The sequence below is a fragment of the Amblyomma mixtum genome, chromosome 6, assembly GCF_055824585.1.
Source record: "Amblyomma mixtum isolate Tamu chromosome 6, ASM5582458v1, whole genome shotgun sequence".
NCBI lineage: Eukaryota > Metazoa > Arthropoda > Arachnida > Ixodida > Ixodidae > Amblyomma > Amblyomma mixtum.
Genome location: NC_143017.1, coordinates 35,337,805 through 35,357,121, shown reverse-complemented (window position 1 = coordinate 35,357,121; position 19,317 = coordinate 35,337,805). Strand labels below are relative to the sequence as shown.

The 19,317-nt window shown below is 47.3% G+C and overlaps 1 protein-coding gene across 3 annotated transcripts in view; it reads left to right on the top strand.

Moving 5' to 3' along the window:
- Window positions 1-13,803: 13,803 nt before the first annotated feature.
- Window positions 13,804-19,317, top strand: part of LOC149338780 (uncharacterized) — a 42,207-nt gene continuing 36,693 nt past the window's right edge. For 2 of the 3 annotated variants that reach the window (XM_089547786.1, XM_089547785.1), the window contains exons 1-2: window positions 13,804-14,002; window positions 17,494-17,550. In XM_089547786.1, the coding sequence (XP_089403912.1) occupies window positions 13,885-14,002; window positions 17,494-17,550 (175 nt within the window). In that variant the 5' untranslated portion in view covers window positions 13,804-13,884. The remainder of the gene's footprint in view (window positions 14,003-17,493; window positions 17,551-19,317) is intronic. The other variant, XM_089547787.1, reaches the window with a different exon arrangement.

The window sequence follows — 19,317 nt, the reverse complement described above, 5'->3', positions numbered from 1 at the left end:
CGGGAGTGATCACTTTGTGCTCGAGATTGTCATACATGAGCCCACCAGGCAATGTACACGGAAGGCTCAGGTGATTAACTGGGACTCTTTACGGATGCACAGGGAACAGCATGACAAACATCCCACTATTACTAACATCAAGGCGTGGACAACCGAAATTGTCAAACAAGTGGCCGACGCCACAAAAACCGTCGAGTTAGAGGACACAGTTCCCCACTGCGACCGCTACTACGCCCATCTATGGGAGCGCAAGAAGTCGCTCGAAGCTCTACTTGCCACTCGGAAATGGGACCGCGATATCCGACGTAGACTGGCGCGCGCACACACGAATATCGAGAACTATGCAATCGAATTCACTCGACAGAGCTGGCACAACATTTGTGACCAGATGAACAAGACTCCAAACACTCGTAACACGTGGAACCTCCTTCGACATTTACTCGACCCAGCTGGAGGCAAACTCCAAACACGCCAACAGCTCGAGCGAATCTTCCACCAGTATCCTGGCACGCCAGACGAGCTCAAACAAGAGCTTATAAATACTTACATCCGCCCCGAACCAGCAACCAACCTCCCCTTCTATCAGGGCGCTGACAATCCCGGCCTAGACGCTCCAATCACTCTTGCGGAGGTCCGAGCAGAACTAAATCGCCTCAAGACGACTTCAGCGGCGGGTCCCGACGACATTTCAAATAAAATGCTTAGGAACCTGGACGACGCATCCATTCATGCTCTTACCGACTATCTTCAAGAATGTTGGGCCAGCGGTACCATCCCTCAGGAGTGGAAATGCGCGAATCTAGTCCTCATCCCCAAGCCGGGAAAACCACCAACCTTGGCCAACCTCCGCCCCATCTCTCTCACGTCCTGCGTTGGGAAGCTGATGGAACACGTTATCCACACCAGACTCTTGAGATACCTCGAGGACAACCATTTACTACCAGACACAATGTTCGGCTTCCGCCCTCATTTAGCGGCCACGGACATTATGCTTCTTCTCCATCATCAGGTGGTCATGAAACGTACACTAGACACAAAAGTCATCGTCGGCCTCGATGTTGCCAAGGCATTCGACAACGTCCTTCATGAAGCGATCCTTCAACAACTTCAGGCTCTCGGTGTCGGACATCGCACGTATGCGTACGTCCGAGATTTCCTCTCCGACCGCACAGTACAACTAAACACCGGCACGGCAGATCCTTCCATCATCTCTCCGGGAAACCGCGGCACGCCCCAGGGCTCCGTGCTTTCGCCGATGCTTTTTAACGTTGCACTAATAGGCCTTCCCAAGCTACTCGCCGACATCCCTCACCTGCACCACAGCATTTATGCTGACGACCTCACACTTTGGATCACGCACGGCAGTGACGGCCAGATAGAGGAGACTCTCCAGACCGCAATCAAACGGATCGGAGATTACCTCATTACAATTGGCCTCACCTGCTCGGCGACAAAGTCAGAGTATATAATCATCCCGTCCCCGGGACGACGCCCTCCAAACATACATCCTGAGATCAACCTCCAGGTGCAAGGTAACCCGATCCCTCGTACAGATCACATCAGGATCTTGGGCTTACACCTACAGGCCAACGGTAGCAACAACACCACGCTCCAACGCATCGACCAGTCGGTGGTACAGATCGGACGCCTCCTTAAGCGAGTTTCCAATAAGCATCATGGTATGCAAGAGTCCAACCTCCTGCGCCTCGTTCAAGCCTTCATCTGCTCCCGCATCACCTACTCTGCACCCTACCTACGTCTCACTCGTGCCGAAAGCGAACGGCTAGAGGCGTCACTCCGAAAAGCGTACAAGACGGCCTTGGGCCTTCCCATGTCCACAGCTACGCATAAGCTCATGGCTCTCGGAATCTCCAATACCGTGAGCGAACTTATTGAAGCAACCCTCACTGCCCAATACGAGCGGCTCTCACTCACACACGCTGGCCGAGCGGTACTGCAGCAAGTTGGGATCTCCCCACCGAGAGCGGCCCCAAGTTATGCTGAACTTACCCCGGAATATCGCCAAAATCTCCGCATCCCTCCCATTCCCAAACGGATGCACCCGGAACACCATGCTGAGAGACGGGCCGACCGTGCACGTCAATTCGAGAAACGCTTCAGCGGACGTCCGGACGTCACGTATACGGACGCCTCTTACCATCCCTCGAAGCCAGCGACGGTGGCGGTAGCTCTCGCCCCTCACCGCAGCTGGTACACAGCCTGCAGCATTCGCAATGCAGAAACAGTCACCGCAGCAGAGGAGGTTGCCATTGCGCTAGCGCTAGCTGACCCTAATACCAAAGTCGTCATCAGTGATTCTCAACAGGCTATCCGCAACTACGATGCTGGCCGTATCTCTTGCCAGGCGTCACACATTCTCCTTTCTACTGCACCCTCTTCCAACTCTCGCTTACTTCTTTGGGCCCCAGCCCACGAGTCGCTCAGCGGAAACGCACAGGCGCACACACTCGCCCGAGATCTCAGCTGCCGAGCAGAGTGTGTGATCGGCCTCCCTGCTTCCTCTGACACTAATATCTCACGCGCTTCTCTACTCACCACTTACACGGACATACTACAGCACTACCGGCTCGAAAGATGTCTCTATCCTTCCGCACACCGTGATCTAACAAGACGCGAGGCCGTCCAATGGCGCAAACTACAAACTGGCAGTTTTCCATACCCCCTCTTATACAGCAAGATTTTTCCGCAACAGATAGACCCCATGTGCAAACACTGCTCAACTCCAGCCACTCTCATACACATGGTGTGGACTTGTACACATCACAACACAAACAACCCAAACACCCCAGAGACGTGGGAGTCTCTCCTGCGTACTTCCGAGCCGGCAGACCAACGCCGGCTTATCCAGCGCGCGGTGGAGGCCGCGACATCCCAAGGGATCCCCGCCGACCTCCTCTAAGCCAGCGCAACCGGTCCTTGGACTGGTCCCCTGTTTTGGGAGAATAAAAGAAATCACCACCACCACCGAGTGTTTAGCACCCTGGGGTGCTCGTCACAAGGACGCAGCTGCAATTCCGGCCGTTGCGGCTGCATTTGCTATGGGCCCTTTCTTCAAATGCACAGCGGTAATTTTGGTCTTGGCTACCGTGTTTACTATAAGCCATTTTCTTGCTCTTTGCATAAGTATGTGAGAATATAGTATAAATGAATCACGGCTTAAGATTCTCCGCCCCCCCCCCTCCTCCGCCGAGCCAAATAATCATTAACAAATTTGTTCTTTCGTGCAATTTCCGTTTCAGTGCCGATAGTCGACCTTTCGTTTTGTCGCGGCGGCCAAATATCTACGCCAAGTAAGACATGAAAATGGCGATCCGATCGCTGCTCATTCATTCACTCTCATTCAGGCTCTTGCATGCTGGGCACTCTGGCTGAAACGGCGCAAATGCTTCAGGCAATTATGTAGAGATATCGGAGGTTTTTTTTACCTAGCGTTAAATACGGAGCAAGCGCCCACGTAAAATTTTAATGAAGATAAACTGGAAATATATAGTTATCAATTATTATAATAAATACTTTTATAGTTATATTTATATATATTTTTAATATTGAACTCGAACGCTCACAAAGACCGCCTCTGCTGACTTGGGGCCTGTGAATGTCTGCTCATATCGGAGCACCCGTCATTTTACGGCTTGACAGCCCTGAACCTCATCGCCTAAACTTATAAAAAAAAATTTTATTCACGCTTGTGGTTGTAGCATACCTCTAGTGCTCCGCTATGGTTCTCCATTTCACCTGACCTTTGTCAAAGCGTCTCAGAGGTGTCTAGCGCTTTTAATTTCCCCGTAAGTGGGCTTCTACAGGCGACGTGATTACCCAGACATGATGTCCAGGCGTGCTCTGACAATCACACGAACTATGCTCTCTTCCTTAGGTGAAACCAGTCACATAACATGAAGGAACGACCTTGCTACGAGAGTAATGCGAAGGAATGCGGCGCGAAAGTTTTCTGTTTGCAGTTTTAGTGCGGTTGTCGGGCTGGACACCTCTGCTCCAGCTCGGCATTGAGAGGGCAGGTTTGGGGCAGCTCCGTACTGCCATCTTTAGGGCGCCTACGATGCCCGTGCTGAAAGTGAGCCCTAGTTTAACAGGCTCATTTGTGCCTGAGCCGGTACTTCAAAATGCCACATGACCAGGTGGGGCCTGTGTGACGTTAGCTGACCCGTCTTCCAGGTTTAATCTGGGGGCGGAGATGGCTCTTCCCATTGCCACATTAAATGTTTTAATTACTCTAACGTTTATTTTATTCTCTTCCTTTTCGCGTTTAGCTCCTACCGGCGGTTGAGGGCACGGCGGCCGCAAGAGGAGGTAAGTTTTTCTTGGTGGAAGTTCAAATTTCTTGTATGTTGCACACAGCTGTTCGGGCCTTCTGCCCTGCAAATCTTTTGTTGCGCATTAAGCCAACAGACATATCGATCCTGCACCGAATTCAGCCTGTGAGCAATGAAATTGACATTTTTAGTCTTAGGAACAGCTCAAGTGCTCTTGGAAGAGAACAGGCTTGGCATTGCTATGATCTTCAGACCCACCACTTTTGCTGATGAATGCGGGGAACTCGAACGCCAACAGCTGGCACATAAAACTACTCGTTGTTGCTAATTAAGACCTCAGAGGCACCGTACACATGTTCTGGCTACGTGCAAATGATTGCGGTGGTGTAGAGGTTTACAGGCAATGTTCTTGAAACGATTTCTTCTGTGTGCTGCCGACAGCAAGCGTGTTCTTGTTTCGCTCTTAGTTAGCGACAACGCTGAGCACGTAGATCCAATGTGTCGCAGTGCTCTTTGCGCTAGATTTCCTCTCACCTGACCTCAAGACGCCTAGTATGCAAACGCGTCGTGACCCCTAGCGACGCTATACCCCGCTGAGATTGAGACGACAGGTTCGGGGCAGCTCCGTATTACCGTCTTTTATGGTGCCTACGAAGCCTTTGTTCCTAGTGTCCGCAAAAAAACTTAATTTTATTACAAGCCGGCAGTTCTAATCCATTTGCGTATATGCCGGCAGTTCTAAACTACAGATGCAGAGGTGGCTCCTGCGAGACGTTAGCCGGCCCGTCTTCCATCCTTCATCTTCAGGGTGGAGATGGCGCTTGCCGTTGCCACTAATATACACGGTGTTTCACCCAAGTCTGTGTAACATGTTTAAGAATATCATATCATATCATATCATATCATATTATTGTCATATCATTGTCAGCGTTCTAGTCCATTAAAACGCAACTAAGGCGTGCTAACTAGCATGATGGGTCACCAATATTGAATTGTTTTAACTATTACTTTTAACCCTTTAATTATTTGAAGGCATACGGCCCAGCGTAAGTAATATCACAATCACTTACTCTCCATGCTTTGAAGCAAAACCTTATGCCTATATCGCGCCAAAATACATTTGCTTTGGAGGACCTTGCAGGCAAACAGGTCTATCCAGTGCACGTAACTCGTCAAAAAAGCCAAAATTTGTTGGGCCACACCGCCTAACCATTCAATCTTAGTTAACGAGCCTGCTAGTTAGCACGTCTTAGCTATATTCCCACGTACTACACAGCTGACAATGCTTTGTCGAAAAAGCGCTCTTCAAACTGAAATGCCTATTTTAGAAATTATAATTTTAAAAATTAAAATTTAAGCTGAAACTCCCTTTATGTAGTGCAATGGTTATTAGAAATATTGCGCGGCAAATAATTGCGACTTCATAATGAAACGTTCGGAATCAGATGCAGATGGACACGGCATGCGCTAATGTTAATCTCTTTCAATAAATAAAAACAAGTTCTAAAAATTAGCGGTTCTTTTGTTACTTTGTTCGCTTTAGTGCCTCTACAAGCTCTTCAAAATGAGTATAAGAGGTTCACTGTTCATGCTGCGCGGTCCCCTTTTATGTGAAATAAATTTGACACAGTGCAGGTGTTATCGTCTTTATGTGCCGAGGTCTAGAAATACCGCCAGCTTTACCGCATACCCTTGAAATCTTCTTTAGCGGCGGTCTTGACACAGGAGGAGGCTACCGCACAGAACTAATATCAAAATTAGTACTTCTTTTGTTCGTTTATTTACTTTACTGCCTCTGCAAGCTCTTCAAAACTAGTTTGAGAGGTTCACTGTTTGTGCTGCGCGGTCCCCTTTCATGTGAAATGAATTAGACACAGTGCAGGTGTTATCGTCTGTATGTGTCGATGTCCACAAATACCACCAGCTTTGCCGCATTCCCTTGAAAGCTTATTTAGCTGCCTTCTTGACACAGGAGGAGGCTACCGCACAGAACTAAAATTCAGGGCACTTTGGCTGTCTAAAGTGCGTAGAGGCGAAAGCGTTTTCCGCACCACTTTGACTGCTTCAGTGGAACTGGTGGCGTCACATATAATTGAGTACTAATTACTGTGATGACAAATCACTAATTGTTAATTACTGATTAATGCCTGAATCATAAGTGCTAATTAATGACGGTTAAGCTCCGCCTTTAGGTGTGGAACGCGACAGCGTGTTGTAGCGCTGCCAGGCAGTCCACGGAACGCCACCACCTGTTCGGCGCGATGCCTTGCCTTTTGAACGGAACGCTTTTTGAGGAAAGGAAATGGCGCAGAAATTGTGTCATCTCGGTGGACACCTGAACAGCACCGTAGAGGAAGGGAGGAAGTGGGAGTGAAAGAAGACAAAGAGGGCCCGTAATGAAGGAAATGAAAATTGTATTTGAGGAAAGAACTGTCTCACATATCTCGGTGGACACCCGTCAAAACTCAAGGGGGCACTTTTTTACCTTAAATGTGGTCACTGATGTGTGGTTAAGATGTTAAGCTTCGCCTCTAAGAGTGGAACGCGACAGCGTCTTGCAACGCTGCCAGGGAGTCCAAGAACGCTATCGCGCATTCGGTTCTACGCCTCGCTCGTCGGTAAATTGGTTTTTGAGGAAAGGAAATGTATCTCTCTCATATCTCGGTGGACACCTATACTCCGTTTCATACATAGCTGTCAACGCTGCCAAAGGTACGAAAGTAGTCCGCTGCAAAAAACAAGCAAAATGTATCCGTCCGCCTCGCGTCGTGGCTGAGTGGTACGAAGCGCGCGCCTGTGTGTTCATTTTACAAGATGCCAAGGTTCGACTCCCGGCTTGGCTGATTTTTTTATTTCTTTTTTTTATTTTTATTAAAATAATCATTAGGTAGAAAATCAAAACTGTCAAACTCTAATGCCTACCTCGAAAAACACAGCGCTATTTACTTGCCTCGAAGGGAAAAGACAGTGTAATCTATTGGCGACGGACGTGTTTGCGAAGTGCTTTTCTCGGGCAATGAGCGACTTTTTAGCATGCGGCACACAAGGTGATCTTATTCCACCAGAGAGACCTGCTTTCTTGCACCTCGCAACTGCCCGAGGGCTCACCTCGGTCACCTCGCCCACAGTTTCGAGAAATTCACGCGCAGTCTTCTCCGGGAAGCGCTTCCTTACGCTACAGTAAACGTTGACAATCACCTGCTTGCAGTCTTTTGAAATTTTCGGAGACTTCTGCTTGGAGAATATGCGACCAGGAGATGTTTTTAAAGCCGCAGTGGGCGAAGAAAACAAGCGAGTAGGAGATAGCGGTGCCATTTTCGCATACTCGGAAACCGAAAGACGAAAGCAGACGACATCGCCGGCCGGCTTAGCTGCGAAAACCTGATACAGGAGGAGCCGAAAAAAAAACAGAAAACTAAGGCACTCTGTTTTGACGAACATTAGAGAAAAAGCAATCTTTTTGCAAAATAAAACACCATTATCATTATACTGCAATATCAACCAACATTTACTTTAATTTTGAGTTTATTACTCTCTTCACTTTCGACGCACTACATTACGATGCGGACGAGCAGCGCGAACAGGCGCCGTAGCCTTGGCTGCGTTGACAGCTATGTATGAAACAGAGTATAAACCTCGCCGGAAGGGAAGGGAGGAGGATGAGAGTGAGCGAAGACACCGTATTCACTAGACGCGCCTTAGTTCATTCCAAACCATCGAGCTGGCATGGCGGAGAGGATAGCATGCTCGTCTCGCATGCCGAAGACCGGGGTTCGATTCCCGAGCTCGACCAATTTCCTACTGTTTTTTATTTGTTTATCTGGTCTGACTAGAAAGGTCAATTAGGCTAATTTGTTAAGTAAGCAATTCACTAAGCTCAGTCCCACTTACTTGGAGCATCACTATATGATCCCTTCAATTGGTTGCATGGTTACTAGGCGAAGTACAATTGGCCCCGTTTGAAATTCGCGCACTGTGACGTCACGGCCGTTTCGACCAATTGAAAAGCGTGACATTTTCTGTCGACAACTGCTGCTTACAACGATGAGGCATTAAAGGCTTTCGCCTTAATATCAACTTGATTTCTTTCGTTTTTGTCTTTTCCTACAGATCACTGAGATGCAAGAGTTCCTTAAGTACGGTTCAGCTCAGTTCGCTATAAGTATATGGATTACCATGGTCCCTTTATACCCTTTTGTTGGGTTCTCACGATTTACCAAATCGCGATGTGCACTCGTAGATTGCCCATAGCCTGAACTCACGTGACTAATCTCTGCTTTCTTTGAGTATGCGCTACGGCAACGATTCGCGAAGCCGCCAGGAGGCCTTAGCATATTTTAGACACTGAACGGGAGACTTTAGCATATTTTGGATGATGAACGGTCAGTCTCCTAATACTTGTAAATGGGGAGCCACATTCAAACATTCAGGTAGGAACCATACTGCTTAGATCTTCATTACTGACACATATCACCATGCGCTGGCGCTTCCATATTTGGATCACCATGCGCTGGCGCTTCCAGATTTGCGGACGCCGTTTTTTCTTTTGCTTTTACCCGCCGCGGAGACTAAGTTAAGGCGATCCTCTACTGAGCCGTAGTACCCGGGTTCGAACCCTACCCCGGCGGCCGCATTTTCATGGCGGCGAAACACAAAAGGCGCCCGCGTGCTTTGCGGTGTTAGTGCACGTTAAAAGATACCTACTACAGCACCCCTTTCATGCTCTCTTCTTTCACTCCCTCCCTTATCCCTTCCTTAACGCCGTGATTAGGGTGTCGGCCAAGATGTGAGTCAGTTACTGCGTCATTTCATATCCTGAAAAACCATTTATTTTATTGCGAATGCAATACTGCGCTCATGAACGGACTTTCGCGTAGAGCCGGCCCGTAGCCACGTTTGACCTTTAGAATGACATCTGCCGTCATATCAGGGTGAGAGAAGGGCTACCAACTCGGGTCGTCGCGCAGCGGCGGCCGGTAGCCACGCGTGACATTCACAAGGACTTCTGACGTCATGCGATGTCTAGTGACGTCATAGAGTGACGCGGCGCACTGCGTTCCGTCTGTTGGAGGCGCTGCGCTTTTGCTTTCACAACCTACTAGGCTTAACCGAAGCTAAGCCCCCGGTAATTTTTTAAACTTGTTTCCGTTGTGTGCAGCAAGTCCCAAGACTTTCGGGCTCTGTTATGCTTCATAGGCGACTAGTGAAGCAGTTTAATTCTCATTCCAGCCGTCTAATCGGCAACAACTTCCAAATTTCGGAAGTTGTGACTTTCAAAATGTTTATCTTTAGCACCAGCTTTTGGGGACGAAACCGTGAATGACCATCGCGAGCCAGTGGAGCTCGATGCGGGTGCGTGGTATTCAGCCTCTTTCGTCTCCTTAAAGCTCCGTGTCTCAGGCAAGCACGGCATAAACTTCTGCCATCTAAAATCTGCTTCATTCATGCTCTCTTGATTGTGATATGTTGTAGGCAGGAGAATATATAACAGCATACCTTTCAGGTATCTAAGCCGCCATGGTGGTTATAGTGGTCTGCTGCTGGCACAAAAGATGCGGGTTAGATCCCAGCCGCAGTGGTACAATTTCGATGGAGGCGAAATTCTAGTAGAGGCCTTTGTGCAACGCGATGTCAGTACCTGTTAAAATGTCCGAGGTGGTCGAAATTGCTGGAACCCTTCAATAGAGCGTCTCTCATAGCCTGAGTTGCTTTGGAGTATTAAACACCCATAAACCTAAACCAAGCCTTTTAGGTAACTAGCCATCACTGGCTGCTTCTCTTGAAAGTAAATCATTCTCATTTAGAGCTAGAAAATACCACCCAGTCGTAGCCTAGTGGTCTGGGCATCTGCTACGGCTGCGGCAGGTGGTAGGCTAGAAGCCCACCGCCGGACACCCGGCGGTAAAAATGGCTACAAGCCATCCCCTGCCCGGCACCCGGCTTCCTCAGGGGTGTGCGCTTGGAGGAGGCTCCGCAAACCCCGCTTCGCCCTTTCGAGGGAAAACTTAGTTTCGAACACTCATCCTTAAAAGGTGGTTCATGTTCCATTGCAAAGTGAAGAGTCGGACTCCAAACTCGTACGCTGTAACCAGCGTGTCTGAAGACGTACAGGTTGAAACACTGCTGCAAGTGATCTTTCGTTCCGAAGAGATAACTTCAGATTATCGCAGCTGACCAGACAGTCCGGTTTTCCCGGCTGTCTGAATTGCAAAGAAAAAATTCGCTGTGGCTTAGCTTGGTTAAGCCCGGTAATTGCGAAAGCAATATCCATACCTACGCCATGGTTAAGCTGGTAGTGTAACTGGTGGTGGTGCTTGTGGTTAGACTTGTGGTGATGCATCAGTTATACAATCCAATCCAATCCAGTCAGGCCGCCATTCATGTGCACCGCGGTCGCACACGGACGGCGCGAGATGGTCGTCCAGCTCTTCGGCGTGACGTCACAACACCTGTGGCGCTCCTGGCGGAGAGAGCGGGAGTTAGGCCGCCGTTCATGTGCACCGCCGTCGCACACGGACGGTGCGAGATGGTCGCCCAGCTCTTCGGCGTGACGTCACACAGGTCATGCGAAAGGTCATTTCATGTGCACCGCCGTCGCACCGCAAAAGCTTGAAAGTGAAAGTAGTATTGCTTTCGCAATAAAAAAGGTCCACAAGTTGGGCTTCTACCGCACGAGGCGGAATTAGGGTTGCTTGACGGCGGAACTTATCTCTGATCCGTCAAGGCAACTGTGGTCTAAGACCCTTTTCCCAAGCATCTCACCCTAGAAGAGCCGAGCACCGGGCCGGAGGAAATCTTGTACCCATTAAACAAACCGGTGGGTACCCGGCGGCACTGGGGATGGAATATCCACGTTGGGATGGAATCCTTCGGACAGCCACGCTTCGGCTCTCACTAAGGGCGCTTCGGCGGTAACCACGAATTCAGCATTTAACCACGATACGGTAGGAGTGTTCTGTATATATAAATCTGAATACTATAACTTGTCCGCAGGCTCGGTCTCGTCTATTGTTGGGTTCTGAGGAAAAACTAGTATTCGAATACAACGCTGCTTTTCGTGAATGCAAATGTGGTCAGTGGTTGGCCACTATAGTCGTAGGGGCTCACAGTACGGAGACGGGTGACAATTCGAACTGTATTCTGTAGATGAAAGCACGTGAGGATTTGTAGGCATTGCTTTAATAGCTTGTGAATTCTCTTCTGTGCACAGATCTCTGGAAAGCCTCAGGCAGCCGAAATTTTATTTACCTCAGTGGAACGCAGCTCGATGGCGTTTAAATGTTCCTGAACCGTAGTAAGGCCGTCGGTCACAGATATTATCTCTCGGGTTTTTCATTTCACAGCAGAGTCTAGAAGCCCTCTGGTAGCGCTATTCAACGCCTTCAATTCAAGCGCAGCAGGGAAAGAAAAATGGCACGCCACCTGAGTCTACCCCCAAAGTTTCCCTTTAAGGCCTCACGTCGAGGCTGTAAGTTTCGCGGTTACTGTACAGGTCTTGAACGTGTTTGTTTAGTGCTCCTCCGAATGTAGACTTCGAAAATCCGCTTCAGCCTCACTGGCTAGCCTGTAATCCGAACTCCTATGGCAGTCTCACGCCCATGTTCTTGTAGTGTTTAACCCTGATATCATTCTTTTCTAGAAGGAGCCTGCGCGCCATACAACAGCTATCCCATCGGTCAAACTGTACATTACGAGAGAGATGCAGTATTTTGGAAGCATTTATTCTTTATATGTTGCTCAACGATGCGTTTGCTATCTCGGAGTGAAGGATTGTCACTACCTCCGCGGTCAGCTAATCGGTTTTCATGCCTACGCATCCTTCGTCTCCTTAAAGCTCCGTATCTAGAAGAAGCAGGCCATACTCTTCTGCCATATAAATTCTGTGCCTCAATCATGATCTCTGGATAGTGATATGGGGTTGACAGCAGATTATAGAACAGTGTGCATTAATCGGCATCTAGCCATCGCTTCCTGCTTCTCACGAATGTAAATCATTCTCGTTTCGAGCAGGAAATTATATGGAGTACCATATTTTCAAGTTGCTGTAAAACATGCGAGGATGTAGGCGCAGTTTTTGTCGATGCGTGGTTGACTTTCTCATTACGTGGTGAGGGCTCACCGGGAAAATTGTGAAGAACATTTCTGTAGAGCCCTGTAATTTCCCGCATCAGTTACACCACGGTAAAAAACAGGCTCTAGTAATATTCCGGCATTTCCCCTGACACTCTATTAATGCCTCGTTTTTCTTTTTGCAAAAGCATGCATCCAACAAACGGAGGCACAGTGTAAGTTTCATACCACGTTCGTTCGTTAAAGCGACTTCACTCTTTGCTCTCAGTTGGTGTGTATTAGCCAAGTCATTTCGTATTCATTCTTTTCTTCACCAAGAATACAAGGCGGATGAAAAAATCACCCCGCCACAGATTTCGCATTCTAGTGAAAAGTTGTATTCTTCGATGCTGTCTTGAACCACAATTTTTAGTAATATTTTCATAAATGCGTAAATATTGACTTTAGACGGCAGATGTGAATAGCAAAGTTGGAGAGCACCTTCAAAAAACTCATTCTATTTATTTGCGATAAAGAAAGCCTCACGTGTATCGTTTTTCCGAGCTCCAAAGGAAGTCCGCGAAATACAAAAAAAAAAAACACGAGACTAGCGCATTCGCGCGCCAATATTGCGCTGCTCGCAATCCTGGCTTGAGTGTACGAAATCAGCTGCTGGCAAGGCGCGACGACCCCAATGCTCCGGCAGGCCGATATGTGGACGGTGGTTGCCACGCCCGTGCGAGCCAGTCTGCAAGCGTGACGGCGCAAGTGGCGCCACAACCACCGTCGAAATATCGCCCTACCGGAGCAATGAGGTCGCCCCGCCTTGCCAGCAGCTGATTTCGTTTACTCAAGCACAATCGTGGCGCGCGAGTGCGCTTGTCACGTGATTTTTTTTTTTGTATTTCGCGGACTTTCCTTGCAGCTCTGAAAAAAGATGCACGTGAGGCTCTCTTTATCGCCAATAAATAGAATGAGGGTTTCTAAATGTCCTCTTCAACTTTGCTATTCACATTATTAGTCTAAAGTGAATATTTGCGCCTTCAGAAAAAATACCTTACTCCTTAATTAATTGCAAAAACAAAATTGCCTATGGTGCGCACGCCGGTTGGTAGGTGTATTTACGTCGTTTCCCTCGCCTACCTAAAATTTTGAGGTATAGGTTTATGGGGTTTAACGTCCCAAAGCGACTAAGGCTATGAGAGACGCCGTAGTGGAGGGCTCCGGAAATTTCGACCACCTGGGGTTCTTTAACGTGCACTGACATCGCACAGTACACGGGCCTCGAATTTCTCCTCCAAAGAAATTCAACCGCCACGGCCGGGATCGAACCGGCGTCTTTCGGGACAGCAGCCGAGCACCATAGCCACTGAGCCACCGCGGCGGCTAAACCTAACCTAAACCTAACCTAAAATTTTGATCTTTTAACCATTGGCTAAAGTTAGGCTGGGCACCCTGTTTATCTCGATTTGTTGCAGACAGCGAGGTGTCGGTGTCTGTTAAGTTGTTATATTGTGTTCTCTTTCTTCTCTGCAGGGAACAGATGGATGCGCACCTGAGAAGGGTAGCTCTACAACTGAAATTCCTCGCGAGCATTCTCAGCTGCCTCGGAAGCTTCGTGCCCTTCTACCTCTTCTTGGCACCGTGGTCGGAGGTGTACAGTAAGGCTCAGTTTTTGAAAAAAGTTAACTGATGTCCGGACATTATTCGACGGCATACTACATGATTCAAATTAACTGACTATTATGCTGTGCATGTGTGACAAGTTTGTTTAATCACAGAATTTTTGGCATTATTATATATGAAATCTCCTTTGCCACTGCATATTTGATGCTTATTTGCACAATTTTCCGCTTGCCTTAACAGCAAAGACGTGGCAAATTTTTCCTCCATTGTATATATTTTGGGTAATGTTGACATTCTTGTGACCACCACAGTTGCGGTTACAGTGCCGACCAATTTGGTAAAATTCGAGCTCCGATATGCTTCTGTGCTACTTTCCAAGGGTTATGAACCGTATGTACAGCCTTTGTCAAAAGTAACCAGGCTGCATGGTTTGCTTCTAGCTTGTATAGTGGAGCCCCTGTGGCTTTCCAGAAGATCAAAAAGTGTTGGAAGGTAAGAAGATCCCCAGTCTTCACCTTTAACGACCATTTCATCCTCTGGGAAGCTGTAAGGGCTCCACTGTACGAGCTAGAAGCAAACCATGCAGCCTGGTTACTTTTGACAAAGACTGTACTTGGTCCGTACAGGTACCAGAGTTCGGAACCCCGTTTTCCAGCGCGACATGTTCGGCACATTCAATATTTTTGATGTGCTTTCGCGTCAAGGGGAGCATGAAAGAAATAAACTGCTCCTGTGGTGCACACTGCGCCTTGTTTACATCCGTTGAAGTTTTATGTGTAGTTATCTGGGGGTCATAATAATATATCGGGCCGCCGCGCAGGCTCAGAGGTTGTGGTGCTCGGCTGCTGACCCGAAATACGCGGGTTCGATCCCGGCCGCGGCGGTTGAATTTCTTTGGAGGAGGAATTCTAGAAGCCCGTGTACTGTGCGATGTCTGTGCACGTTAAAGAACCCCAGGTGGTCGAAATTTCCGGAGCCCTCCACTACGGCGTCTCTCATAGCCTTAGTCGCTTTGGGTCGTTAAACCCCATAAACCAAAAGCACCATAATAATATATCGAAGTGTGTTTTATGCCATCTTCAGATGCTTCACACGAACTTTCTCACTTCTTCTGATGAACCAAGACAAACATTTATATGAAGCATGCGGAAACGTGGTTATAGTAATCCTCATATCACGTAAACAAGGGAAGGGGAATGAGGAGCTCGTTATAAATATGACAGAAGCCAACAGCCACAGAAACCAAAGGGCACAAGGGATGTTTCTTAAATTAATTTATTTATTTTTTGTGCTGTTGATCAATTTAGAATAATATTGTATATATTATCGCTTAAAGCTAATTGATTAGAAAAGGAGAAGAAAAAAAAAGAAGAAAAAACAACCACATGCCGCCGGTGGGATCCGAACCCACGACCTCCGAATTACGCGTCCGGTGCTCTACCTCTGAGCTGCGGCGACGGCTGTCAAACCTTCTGCTTTCGGGGGGTATTTATGTTTACAAGTAACCTAACCTTGAGAGTGTTCATCAGCGCCACCCACGTTCATAAGCGGCGGACGTAGAACGTCCTGAGTTACCGTAGGTGTGACGTAGAACGTCATCGAACGGAGAGGGTGGAAGCTGCGTGAGAACCCTCTTATGCTTCCTATGGCGTCAAGGCTGCCAGAACCGAGGCCCTCGCTGAGCAGTTAAGCAAACAAGGGAAGGGGAATGAGGGGCTCGTTATAAATATGACAGAAGCCAACAGCCACAGAAACCAAAGAGCACAAGGAATTTTTTTAATTAATTAATTTATTTTTTGTGCTGTTGATCAATTTAAAATATTACTGAATATATTATCGCTTAAAGCTAATTGATTAGAAAAGGAGAAGAAAAAAAAGAAGGAAAAACAACCACATGCCGCCGGTGGGATCCGAACCCACGACCTCCGAATTACGCCTCCGGTGCTCCACCTCTGAGCTACCGCGACGGCTGTCAAACCTTCTGCTTTCGGGGTGTATTTATGTTTACAAGTAACCTAACCTTGAGAGTCTTCATCAGCGCCACCCACGTTCATAAGCGGCGGACGTAGAACGTCCTGAGTTACCGTAGGTGTGACGTAGAACGTCATCGAACGGAGAGGGTGGAAGCTGCGTGAGAACCCTCTTATGCTTCCTATGGCGTCAAGGCTGCCAGAACCGAGGCCCTCGCTGAGCAGTTAAGCAAACAAGGGAAGGGGAATGAGGGGCTCGTTATAAATATGACAGAAGCCAACAGCCACAGAAACCAAAGAGCACAAGGAATTTTTTTAATTAATTAATTTATTTTTTGTGCTGTTGATCAATTTAAAATATTACTGAATATATTATCGCTTAAAGCTAATTGATTAGAAAAGGAGAAGAAAAAACAACCACATGCCGCCGGTGGGATCCGAACCCACGACCTCCGAATTACGCGTCCGGTGCTCTACCTCTGAGCTACGGCGACGGCTGTCAAACCTTCTGCTTTCGGGGGGTATTTATGTTTACAAGTAACCTAACCTTGAGAGTGTTCATCAGCGCCACCCACGTTCATAAGCGGCGGACGTAGAACGTGCTGAGTTACCGCAGGTGTGACGTAGAACGTCATCGAACGGAGAGGGTGGAAGCTGCGTGAGAACCCTCTTATGCTTCCTATGGCGTCAAGGCTGCCAGAACCGAGGCCCTCGCTAAGCAATTAAGCAAACAAGGGAAGGGGAATGAGAGGCTCGTTATAAATATGACAGAAGCCAACAGCCACAGAAACCAAAGGGCACAAGCTAATCAATTAGCTTTAAGCGATAATATATTCAGTAATATTCTAAATTGATCAACAGCACAAAAAAATAAATAAATTAATTAAAAGAATAAAAAAAAATTCCTTGTCCCTTTGGTTTCTGTGGCTGTTGGCTTCTGTCATATTTATAACGAGCCCCTCATTACCCTTCCCTTGTATACTTAATTGCTTAGCGAGGGCCTCGGTTCTGGCAGCCTTGACGCCATAGGAAGCATAAGAGGGTTCTGACGCAGCTTCCACCCACTCCGTTCGATGACGTTCTACGTCACACCTGCGGTAACTCAGGACGTTCTACGTCCGCCGCTTATGAAAGTGGGCGGCGCTGATGAACACTCTCAAGTTTAGGTTACTTGTGAACATAAATACCCTCCGAAAGCAGAAGGTTTGACAGCCGTCGCCGTAGCTCACAGGTAGAGCACCGGACGCGTAATTCGGAGGTCGTGGGTTCGGATCCCACCGGCGGCATGTGGTTATTTTTTCTTCTCCTTTTCTAATCAATTAGCTTTAAGCGATAATATATTCAGTAATATTCTAAATTGATCAACAGCACAAAAAATAAATAAATTAATTAAAAAAAATAAAAAGAAATCCCTTGCGCCCTTTAGTTTCTGTGGCTGTTGGCTTCTGTCATATCACGCATGTACGTTTTTACAGAACTTTAGAAATTAGGAAACAGGATCACACAGCGTTTTATGACCGACATGTTCCGTTCGTCATAATTTTGTTCTTTCAAAGGCACCATGCTCCTACTTTCGGTTCGCCCTCCGGTTTCGTCTGCGAGCATCTTAACAGGTAAAATGTTTTGAATTTCTTGTAATGAGACCTAAACAAAAACGCATTGCTATTGCGAATGGCAAAAATATGTGCCATTGTTGTTTGTTAACACTACACGAGTAAAAACTGATTCTTACCCTGACATTAAAACATCGATTGTAGCTCGAAACTTCACTGAGTGCCGCACTGTGGGGAGACCTGTGATATCTTCCACATGGTGTGGGCATGTACTCAAAATCCCCACCTCCCTCCTTCCTCTACCCCTTCCAGAGAGGCATGGCAGACTGCCCTCCTCAACCGCTCCTCGCTTGAGTCCCAAAGGGCTGTGGTGAAACGGGCGAGAGACGGGGCATTGTCATGCGGTGTCCCGGACTAGGGACGCCGACCATGTAGAGGGGCCACTCTGTGGCTCCCAAACTCTATTTCCGTAATTAAAATTTTCACCACCACCAGCACCACCAGAACAGTAACAGACATCCAAGGCAAATGAGAAACGAAGGCGGTATTTTTGTTGCTCAATAAAAAGTATATTCAGTGTTCTTTCAGAAAAATAGATGCAAAATAAGACATTCGGTAAGGCGAAATTCAGAATACTTTGGGATACTTGTATCTGCTCTATATGCAGATTTATACTTTCAAAATTGTCAACAGCACGCCGATGCAGTCAGTGCAGTGGAATTTAAGCGAAGCTGGCCTTTTTACATAAGAGAGCTAAAAATAACTAAATAGACTAACATTTTTATTTGTTATATTGTTCCATCTAGTTAATTTGGCTTCCCGTTTCCCGCGTTGCACATGGATAAACTAGCGGCGTTCGCATTACTTTCATAAACATAAACATAGTTTATCATAAACATAGTTCATGATTTTGAGAGGTAAAAGAGTCTAGCGCAATTTCCGCGGCGATGCTACTCCAAGCGAGGTCGTTCATTATATGCGCAACTCCTGAAACCTAACTCAAGCTTTAATAAACATTACGACATTGTAAACCAGAAAGCCGATTTCGAATCTACTTCAATTTTCAAAAATAACTTTTATACCATAACCGCAGGAAAAGAATCTGATCAGTTATTTTGAATTATTATTCGTCTTTAATTTCAGCTCTATAACGTGAAAATTCCGGTAAAAGTGAACGGAGCACAGTGATGCCTTCTTACATTTCTGAGCTTTGGCTCATTTTTGCTGGCAGGTTTGGCACTAAAGGCTTCTAGTAACACAGGCGTGCTTGTGTATGGACAAATAGTGATAATATCGGAAAGACGTGATTTCAATTAAACGTGATAGCGTGCTGCGTTTACTTCAGCACGAACCTGCCCAGATGGCTCTGATGCATCCCTCACTGTTCTTAAAAATAGTTGTCGAGTTTCCACAACTTGTTGAAAAGTTGTGTTCAGCAGGCCCTCGTCGTATCCATCTCTGTGTGCCATTACTTTCTTCTTTAGTCTCTTAAATATATAATTGAGGCCATGGGTTTGGTGAAACGACAGGATGCGAGCTCCAATCACTGCCCAAAGCCTTCATTTCGAAGCACTATGTCCGTCCTGATATGGGGGCGCGTACAGTGAGCGTGACCGACAGTGGGCAAGGGGGCACGCTGGGCCACCCTGCATGGAGGGTTAGGTTACCCTATGGTAATTCAATCACGGTACCATCTTACGCACATGCCCTATGCATTGCGCCCAGCACTAACTTTCCAGAAAAAAGTGCAGATGCTGTACGGTAGCCGAAGTTGGTGTTACTAGATTTTGCCTCGGTAAATGCTGCTCCCGTCAACACTCTTGCCTT